At 42.5% G+C, this 11,010-nt stretch overlaps 1 protein-coding gene across 1 annotated transcript in view; it reads right to left on the bottom strand.

Annotated features, from left to right (window-relative positions):
* Window positions 1-9,978: 9,978 nt before the first annotated feature.
* Window positions 9,979-11,010, bottom strand: part of LOC109935240 (plexin domain-containing protein 1-like) — a 268,940-nt gene continuing 267,908 nt past the window's right edge. The window contains exon 14 of the mRNA XM_048614603.1: window positions 9,979-10,873. Coding sequence (XP_048470560.1) covers window positions 10,754-10,873 — 120 coding nt within the window. The 3' untranslated portion in view covers window positions 9,979-10,753. The remainder of the gene's footprint in view (window positions 10,874-11,010) is intronic.

Genomic DNA, 11,010 nt, shown 5'->3' with positions numbered 1-11,010 from the left:
ATTCCAGTGCACAAAACTGCAAGATGAAAAGCTTCGACTTTGTAACTCTTTTTATCAATGTTTATCCAAATATTTTGAGAGAAAGAGAGAGAGGCTTTTCTTTTGCTAGAAAGAGGAGATGGGCTTTGACTGTTCAGAATCAGACACTTCTGTCATGCTCATTGTATCTGCATTTCTTGCTCACTCTCTGATTTGTTTGGAACAGTTGCATGGAAGGACGAGACCAGAGGTGCTTGGGAACACCGTCACTTCCAAAACTCCTCTCCAACTCACACACCATCTTGTGTTGAGTTATATATTGCTGACCCATTACCACAACTCAGTCAAAAGCCTGCTAAACTCCTTCTGCAAATTTTCCAGCCCCCCCCAAAACACCACACACATATATAAATGTCACAGGTCTGTAATACTCGAGCCTGTTCCAGCATTTTAATCGAGGATTATCTGCACACTGTATGTGACATGTATCTCCACTTAACTGTCTGTGTTGAACTCTTGCGATAAATATTGATACCTAACAAAAAGCAATAAATCTCAGTCTTAAACATTTCAATTGAGCAAGCATCTACAAGTTTCAAATTTCCAGTCCTCATTATGTACAAAACGTTCCTTCCTGATTTCACTCATGGTTGGTCCATCTGTTAATTTTAAGGCTATCTTCCCTCATCCCTGATTCCCACATTAGAGGAGATGTTAAAAAATTTTATTCATTCACAAGATGAGGGCATCGCTGGCTAGTCCAGCATTTATTACCCATCTCTAATTGCCCAGAGGGCAGTTAAGAATCAACCACATTGCTGTAGGCCTGACCAAGTCAGGGTGAAAGCTTCCTTCCCTGAAGGACATTAGTGAACCAGATGGGTTTTTCCGACAATCAACAATGGATTCATGGTCATCATTAGACTCTTAATTCCAGACTTTTTTTTTATTGAATTCAAATTCCACCATCTGCCATGGAAGGATTTGAACCCAGGCTCATTATCATTGAACGCAGAATATTATCAGGGTCTCTGGATTAACAGTCCAGCAATAATACCACTAGTCCATCGCCTCCCCATCAGTTCATTTCTCTGTATTTACATTAGCTACCTTCTCAGATGCCTTTTACTTTTTAAATACTGCAACTAGATCATCCTTTAGCCATCAACATGCAAGTAAGAACAAAAGATATGAGCTGTGCAAACTGTTCACACAGTTTATCCATTTAAATGTGACTATAATTTTCATGAGTTTCCTCCAAGACCAATTTCTGAGGTGCCACATCCAAAGCAGAACCCAATTCTCCAGCTAGTATCTGATCTGTTAGAGGATCCATACAACTGAAGCAAAAATTCTACATTTTAATATTCCAACTCTCTTAGGATAAAGGACAATATTCCACTAATGTTTTATTTATTACTTCTTCCATCTGTGCACTCACCATTAGTGAATTGTGTACTGCTCCTATAATCTCTTACCGTTAAGAAAATGTTCCAATTTGTCTGTTTGGGATTGGGCCTCACACATACTACAATATTTTTTACCCAGTTTGCTGGCAATGTTCCTTTGCAATGTCCTTCTACCATCTACACCACTTGATGAGCCTCTGAGCTTAATGTGCCCAGGAAGGAGGAGGAGAAAGAACCAAAGAGTGACAGAAATGGACAGGAAAGAGACATAAAAGAATGGGATATGGAGGGTAATCTGCTGGGGATCCAGTGAACGTTACAATGGATTTGTAGAGTTTGCTTGACTCACAGATGTTGAGACACATTTGCTTTAAGAGTCATGGGTGTGGATGGGGCATGTTGAGTCATTACAGAAGAGGCCTTTTGCCACATTGAATCTGTGCTGCCAAGAATATACTAATACTCATGCTGGTTCCACTTTCCTGCACTAGGGTTGCAGACTTGAATGTTATGACGTTTCAAGTGCTCATTCAAATATTTTTAAAGGCTGAGAGGTTTTCTGCCTCAACTAACCTCCCAGGCAATGCATTCCAGATTTCACCACCTTCTGGTTGAAAAGTTTTTTCCTCAAATCCCTTCTAAACTTCCTGCCTTTTTCTTTAAAGTTATGCCTTCTTGTTATTGAACCTTCAACCAAGGGGAATAGCTTCTTTCTATCCACCCTGTCCATGCCCCTCATATAATCTGATACGCCTCTTATACACTCTTATATTAGAACACCCCTTGACATTCTCTGCTCCAAAGTAAACAACCCAAGCTTACCCAACCTCTCTTCATCACGGAAATGCTCTGTCCCAGGCAACGTCCTGGTAAATAAATGTGGAGCTGGAAAAGCACAGCTGGTCAGACGGCATCTGGGGATCAGGAAAAGTCAACATTTCAGGCCAAAACCCTTCGTCAGGACTAGGGAGGGGGAGGGGAGCCCAGAAATAAATAGAGGGAGGGGGTGGGGCTGGGGGGAGGGTAGGATGGATGGAGATAGGTGGATGCAGGTAGGGGGTAATTGTGGTTGGTCAGTGGGAAGGGTGGAGAGGATGGGTGAGTAGGAAGATGGACATGTTGGGGATAAAGATTTTGAAGCTGGTGAAATCAATATTCAGGCCATTGGGCTGTAACCTCCCAAGGTGAAATATGGGGGAGGTGATGGCTTAGTGGTATTATCACTGGACTGTTAATCCAGAGACCCAGATAATGTTCTGGGCACGTGGGTTCAAATCCTGCCATGGCAGATGGTGGAATTTGAATTCAATAAATATCTGGAATTAAGAGTCTAATGATGACTATGAATCCATTGTCAATTGTTGGGGGGAAAACCCATCTGGTTCACTAATGTCCTTCAGGGAAGGAAACTGCCATCCTTACCTGGTCTGGCCTATGTGTGACTCCAGACCCACAGCAATGTGGATGACTCTTAACTGCCCTCTGGGCAATAAATGCTGCCTAGTCAGCGAAGCCCTCATCCCATGAATGAATCAAGAGGGGGGGAAAAAAAAAAAGAGGTGTTGTTCCTTCAGTTTACATTTGTCCTCAGTCTGACAGTAGAGGAGGCCAATGCTGGACATGTCACCAGGGGAGTGGGAGTGGGAGTTAAAGTGAATGGCAACAAGAGGGTTGGGTTGGTTGGTGCTTGCAGAGCACAGGGCCTCCACAAAACAGTCCCTGAGTCTGCATTTGGACTCCCTGATATAGAGGAGACCACAGCAAAAGTGACAGATACAGTAGATAAGGTTAGATACAGTGCACGTGAATTTACTTCTGGGCTTCCCTCCCCCTCCCCAGTCCTGACAAAGGGTTTTGTCCTGACGTGTTGACTTTCCCTGCTCCTCGGATGCTGTCTGACCTGCTGGCTTTTCCAGCTCCACATTTATTGACTCTAGCTTCCAGCATCTTCAGTCCTTACTGTCTCCAACATCCCGGTAAATCTCCTCTGCACCCCCTCCAATGCAATGACAACGTTCCTATGGAGTGGTGAGCAGAACTGCTCATGGTGCTCCAGCTGTGGCCTAACCAAAGTCTACTTATAATCGATGCCATGATGATAAAAGCAAGTGTCCTGTATGTCTACATTTTTTCCCAATATGAATAAAAATAGCACAAGAACTATCCCAGCCTTAGCTTCTTGTGTCAGCTAGAGACAAGATGCAACAGCAAGTAATTTCCAGGGAATACCTGTTTAGACTCATCCTTCCAACTTGATTCTCAGCCTTAACTGAGATATTTATCCAATTCCTCTTCTCCAGGCTTGTTAACATCACAGAAGCTTCCAGCCTTGGGGGGTACTCTATAGGTCCATTTACTAGAACAGCTGTTTGGCAGAGAGTGGGCAATTGAAAGGGAGTTAGATCTTTGTTGCTGTAATGTTGTTGACATTAAAGTAAATCTGAAACAATGCCTTGCTTATAGATTCCTTTCAAGGATGTTGCAATACATAGCACTAAGGAATAATGGGATACAGATTGTGTGTTTGAATCCTGCACACAAAGGTTTAGATTCCAATCTTGCGTAGTTACCAAGTGAGAACTGACCATTAGTCTATGGTATGAAGAGGACAGAAAGATTTGTAGCCAACTAATCTCTTCAACAGTTCTCTTTTTATCTGGCTGTTTCATTCGAGTGAAAGGTGACAAATCTGAGCTTGACTATCAATTCAATGTGCTTTCAATCGATGGAGATAGTACTGAAATCCACCCAACATAATAAATCCACCCACACCTCCCCATGGTAATGTTCCCTTCCAGCTGTGCAGACTATGTGGAGTTCTAATGACACACAGAGAAGGAAATCGAATAAAAGTCACAGGTTAGGGCCAGGAGGTCTGAATCTGCCGGCACAGTCAGTACTAATACATGACAGCGTAGGATTGAGCCAGGATCATTAATCAATCGGGTTGAGTGCTCTAGTTCCAGAATGAAGTATGGTAAACATCCTTCACTATCATGATGGTGGTTTTAAGGAGACACTTACAAACTGTGTATGATAACCAATAACAGATCCTAAACCCAAGACAAGAGCAATTTAAGGTAATTTTAGAGTTTTCCCAATACTTTCACCTCTTTTTCCTCCAACTATGCAGACACACACAGTCTTATGAACAAATATATACATTCATCTGATGCACAGAAAGTGACATATCTCACTATATGAAAGCATTTTCTATTTGAGGAGTTGTAGTCTGTCCCAGACAATATTCTGGAGAATGGAATTATTCAGAATATCTGGGAATGAAACAAGATACGTGGCTCATCTGGTCAAGAAAACAGAAACATATATATTGATTCTATATTAAAAAAAGTCAATGAACTGCAAATGCTTTAAATCAGAAACAAAAACAGAAATTGCAGGAAAAACTCAGCAGGTCTGGCAGCATCTGTGGACAGAAAGCAAAATTAAGGTTTTGCATCTAGCAGCAGTTTTGAAGAAGGGTCGTCGGACCCGAAACATTAATTCTGTTTTCTCATAGAATCAGAGAGACATGGAGATGTACGGCACAGAAACAGACCCTTCAGTCAACTCATCCGTGTTGACCAGATATCCTAAATGAATCTAGTCCCATTTGCCAGCATTTGGCCCATATCCCTCTAAACCATTCCTATTCATGTACCCATCCAGATGCCTTTTAAATGTTATAGTTGCACCAGCCTCTACAACCTCCTGTGGCAGCTTGTTCCATACACACCTCACCCTCTCTGTGAAAAAGTTGCCCCTTAGATCCCTTTTAAATCTTTCCCCTCTCACTTTAAACCTATGGCCTCTGGGACTTCCCTACCCTGGGAAAAAGACCTTGGCTATTCACCCTATCCATGTCCCTGTCCTCCACAAATGCTGCTAGACCGGCTGAGTTTTTCCAGTAATTTCTGTTTTTGTACATTGATACTATCACACAGGTGTGATATAACTGGACATAAAGGTACTTATGCTTCCAATCAGTTATCAGTGCAAAACAAATATTTGGAAAATTCCTTGAATCAGAAGTGGTGAGCCAGGTAACTGAGAGAACTGAAAGTCAGGATCATGTTGCATTGTTGCCTCGGCAAACAGCTTGAATTGAAAGCCCTGCTCTTTTTCAGAGGTCTATTAATTTCCTTCCCCTTATCAGCTTAGAAGTAGATTCTACAAACTATCCTCTCAATCTCCAAGACTAGACAAGCAACTACAAGAAGCAAAGCAAGGTTTACTGCTCATGGCATTTGGTCTTGCTGCACAGAATGCCTCTCTTATTCAGCAAGGTGCATGTTATAGAGAGAGCACTCCAAGAGATGTGGATTTCATGGCTGCTGCAAAGCCCCTTACTGCAGGGGTTGAGATCACATGACTACAGCAAGCCAGCACACTAAGGGCTCTTGAGTTTTAATTGATTCACAGGATGTGGGCATCACTGGCCAGACCAGCATCTATTGCCCATCTCTAATTGCCTAGAGGTCACTTAAGAGTCAACTACATTGCTGTGGGACTGGAGTCATGTGTAGGCCAGACAAGGTAAGGATGGCAGTTTCCTTCCCTAAAGGGCATTAATGAACCAGATGGGTTTTTTCAACAATCGACAATGGTTTCATGATCATTGTTAGACTCTTAATTCCATATTTTTTTAAAATTGACTTCAAATCCCACCATCTACCACAGCAGGATTTGAACCCACATCCCCAGAACATTAATACAACTAATACTCAAGCAATAATGCCGCTAGGCCATTACCTCCTTTCACTGATAGAGTACCCTATCTATGGGCCGGAAAGTCTGGGTTCAAGTCCCACCTGCTCCAGAGTCTGACATAAGATGTCTGAACATGTTGATGAATAAAAATCTCTCATTGCTTTCCTCCAACAAATCGCCAAATTTGCTGTGCTAATTGCATGTCTGGTGTTTTCTTTACGTTCAGTTGGCTAAGGGTTAATTTAAAATCACTTAACAACTGAATCAATTCTTTCGTGTTCGTAATTGCACTTGAGAAGCACTTCTGATGAACAGCATTAGTGTGCAAGGATGGAAACAAAGTCTGACTAAAGAAGTGCAGGTGCTGAAAGCAATCTCTGCCCAACAATATGATGGTGGCTTCCAGATAGTTGGTTGACTGAAGTAAAAACCTGTAAATGGTTAGTGAACTCAGCCCAATATCTGTGTTCACTTGATAAGCTGAAATACTCTTTGCTTATGGCTGTACTCTGGTATTAAGTAATAGAGACTTGGGTAGGGTTAGGGATATGTGAGATGGGGTTGGGGTTGTTATTCCCGTCCTGTAATCGGTCAAGTGGGTAAATCAGAGTTCTAGTTCTTGGCTGCTGACCAGTTGCCTCTGTTTGCAAATGCCCCTCTAAAGCTGAGTCCTTACATGAATCGGGCCTTTAAAGAAAGACAGAAAAATGTCCTGCGTCGTACGAATGTGTCTCTGCTCTGTGATCCAGACAAGAGACAAAAAGTCCATCGTTTACCTGCTGCCATCAAAATACCCAAGAGAAGTCTGTCTGGAATTAATGCCCTTTGAAGAGTGCACAACAGCATTGCAATTTTCATTGGACAACATTGGAATCAAAATTTAAACAATATGGAACAAGATATGCAGGTTACCCTGGGAACAGGGCTATGTTAGGAAGGAAATAACCTGCCTTTTATGAGTTTGTCAAGGTGAGGTGCTGACAGAATCAGGGATTGGAGTACAGTTTTTTCTTCCTTGAGTGGATTTTATTCTATAAACAATCCTTTCTGGCACTGGAAACATGAAAATCTGGTCCCCTTACTGGCCAGTTTGTAGTTTTGTATGCATAACAAATAGTGGAAACTCTTTGATTGGAATCCAGCCTTGGATTCCACAGAAATGAATTTAATTTGATTTGCCACACAACCATAAGATGCTATATATACCCATCATGCAGAATGTGGATCTGATCTTGCTGGAAACAGTAAACATGGGACACCTCACAATGTCTTTTCCCCAGTTCAGCAAAGAAAGCCTTTACAATGTAGCCACTCTTGGCCTTTCTTTGTTCCTGGGGTAAGGAAGGGTTAATCTGCTGTAAAGTTTGGTGGTACTGCTTTAATGTAATGGCCTAATATAGCCAGCCGTTATTGTGTAGAGAAAGGCCAGCTATCTGTACCTTTTTACCGAAGGGTATGGCTCTTAGCTACAATTTTAGGAAGGCAGGATATGATCAGAAACCTGACTGGTGCAGGCTCACATGTAAGATAATGTGATCGGAGTAGGAATGTTGAGGGCTTCCTAACCCCCCCTTGAAACAGTCACTGCACCTGTCCTCACTGGTGTACAGTGGCAGCAGTGCGTACCATCAGCAATTTGCCAAAGTTCCTTCCAGAGTGCTTTCCAAACCCTCCACCTCTACCTCCCTGAAGAACAAGTGTGGCAAGTGCGTGATGGGATTTGAACTGATATTCTATACTTTATTTGCCCAGTGACGTAACTGTAATGCTACCGCATCCTCTTGTGGCCATTGATCATGTCAATCAGTACTGGATAGGCCACACAATGTATGCACATTTGTGCATCAGTTTATTTCAGAATTGTCTTAGATGGGCCGAATGGCTTCATTCTGCGCTGTATGATTCTGTGATTATATATAAACTGGGACTGAGTTGGAAAGCTGTCCTTTTCGTTCCTAATATTAATATTAAAAAGAAGATTCAAAACATACTGACAATGGTAAAACATGACTGACCTTGAACAAATTTGAATGGGGCTCCAGGGTACAGAACCAGAATTGATGTCAATATGACAAATGCAGATGGTGTAAAACAGAACTCAATTTGACAGCAAGGAGCTGTGTTTGTCTCAGTTCTTTTTGTTGGCAGTGGGTATCCCATCAACATATCTGATTACATTACTCTTAAGAACAACTGTACCACATCACAATTCAATTGAATCTTTATCTCCCTGTCAAACCAGGTCTGCTGAGGTTCAGTGAGGAGAGCAATTTTGATGAGAGAAATTTTATTTCTGTATCACTTGCAGCTGGGAGGAGTCCTGAATCCAGCTAAAATTTTGGCTTCTAAAATTTTTATCCAGATAGGGAAATAGCAGAGTTGAGAGTGTGTCCTGGCTTTTCTAAAAATATATCCAGATGATGTGAGCATCAGTTGCCTGCCCAGCATTTCTTACCCTTCCCTAACTGTCCTGGACAAGCTGGCCAGTGAACTGATTTCTTGAATCGCTGTGGTCCATGTGATGTAGGAGCATCCGCAACGTTGTAAGGGACGGTGCTCCAGGAATTTGACCCACTGATAGTAAAGGAATGTGGATATAGTTCCAAGTCGGGATGGTGAGTGGCTTTAGGGATATTTGCTCTGATTGAATAGCTTTCTAATTTTGTCCTCTTCCTAATGTCCTCTGATTTCCCAAGCCACTCTCTTCCTCACTTGGCAATGCAGCAGAAGCAACACAGATCCCACCCTGTAACTGAAAAACCCCTCTGGAGGGCACAATTAGGGTCGGTTGAAGAGGCTAGCTCACACACTCAAAAAGTAGGTACCTTGGTTCAAGAACAAAGGAGTGGTGAGTGCCTATGGAACACAAGTATGAACCAGCACCTCCAGAGCAGGAATACTGCATTAGATGGGTGTCAAGTGGAATTCAGTGAGTAGCACTGTGATCTCTGGGTCAGCATTTCGTCAGTTCTAGTGCTATCACCTTGGCTGATCAGCCAGTGCAGTCCCATGGGAGTGCTGCACTGTTGGAAGTGCCTGACTTTGATGAGACATTCACTTGAGGCCCTCCTCTGTCCTTTCAGGCAGGCAGAAAAAATCCCACTGTACTTCTTCAGGGAAGAACAGTGCCAAATATTTATCTCATTCAACCAGAATCAGTGGAACAGATTACGTGTGGGACTTTGCATTGTCCAAACAGACTGCTACAGTTCCTACATGACAACAGGTGATTGTACTTTAAAAAGCAGACAGATACAAAATGACTTTCTCAAGCTATATTTTGCACAAGAACAACTGAGACATGAGGCAATTACAGCAATGATCAATTCCGATAACAAGATGCGTGGAATCTGCACTCGAATTTTACAAATGCTATTTGAATGCAAATGCTAGCCTTTTTTGCTGTTCCTTATTGAAGGCTACAATTAATTAAAAGTACACTCCCCAGTGGTTCAGTGGGTAAATGCACCATGTGGTTTGGTACATTGATTACGATGGGCCCACTTTCAATTCCCGGACTCTAGCATGTTATCTGTTCTCAGCTGAGGAAAAGCACAGGAATTGGCCAGAGAGCCTTTTGACCAGCAGGAGAGGTCACAGAGTGAAGCAAGCCTCCTGCTCCTGCTAAATCCCCAGTGATCGTTGCTGAGAAAATGGCCCTTTGTGTTCCCATTTAATTGTCTGTAAATTGTGCATTTAAGTATGTGCGTGTACTTATACTTGTCTTTGTGTGTATCTCTATCTATATAAATGTGTGTGTGCTTCCACATGTGGAATTAATGTGTGCTTATTGTGTGTGCATGCACAAATGCATGTGCATGTGTGAATGTGTGTGTCTGTGTGTGTGTGTTTGTGTGTGTGAGAGTTTGTGTGTGTGTGTGAGAGTTTGTGTGTGTGTGCGTGCTTGTGTGTGTGTGTGTTTGTGTGCATTTGTGTATGTGTGTGTGTGTGTGTACATGTTAGTGTGCCTGTGCATGTGTGACTGTTGAGCAAGAATAGAATGGTTTCAACTGCGTTCCTGCCAACATATTGTTGAATACCCCTCAGACCCATGAAGCACACACATCAAACACAAGCACTGATGGGGCACTGCAGCCCAGTGTGAGGTGTTACTTTCAGCGGCATGGGTGGGGGGAGCTGGTTGGCACTGGTCATGCCACGTGTGTGAATTGTTTGTCAAATTACCTGCATCAGAACAGCGCACAGCCTGTGTTGCTGGGTGGGGAGGGAGAGATGAGGCACAAGGTGTATTCACTGTACTATATAAATTATACAAATCAAATTAAAATTCCACCCACTTCCCCAGCAAAGTGGATGAAGATGCTCCATTGTATAAGGTCCACCTATACCCTGGTAAGTCTTATATATAATATATATATATGTGGATCTGAACACAACTGATTCTCAAAGAAATAAATGTACATATACTCAGTTGTAACTTATTCTTCATATATACTATAATAAATGTCTCTTGCTGACATGGATACAATTGCCTGTTAACAGTGTGACAAGTTTCCATCATTGGTGTGGGGCTGGTTTGCAAGGTAATCCTCCACAGACAGTAGCTGAGAAATGAGTAGGGCACAGCTCTGTATGTCATGGTTTGGAAATCCATGGCATTTTTGTCCAGCCAAAGGTTTGATCCCACATGGATTTCAGCACTGTTCAGCTTCTAGGAATCCCTCTTTGTCGTGGCCCATTGGCTCCACCTCGGTATAGGTAGGATGTCCAGTGTTGTTTCTGAACTTCATTGCTGGCCATCTATGGGACCGGCGCTGGGTCAAAATAAAAGAAAAACACACAAAACTTGTAATTAGTATGAAAACCAAATGCCATGGATTCGGAAATCTGAAATACCGAAGATAAAAATGCTGGAAACGCTCTTCAGATCAGGCAGCGTCTGTGAAGTGAG

The sequence above is a fragment of the Rhincodon typus genome, chromosome 30 (genome assembly GCF_021869965.1).
Source record: "Rhincodon typus isolate 14 chromosome 30, sRhiTyp1.1, whole genome shotgun sequence".
NCBI lineage: Eukaryota > Metazoa > Chordata > Chondrichthyes > Orectolobiformes > Rhincodontidae > Rhincodon > Rhincodon typus.
The sequence above is the reverse complement of the archived record's forward strand: the minus strand, read 5'-3'. Positions and strand labels throughout refer to the sequence as shown.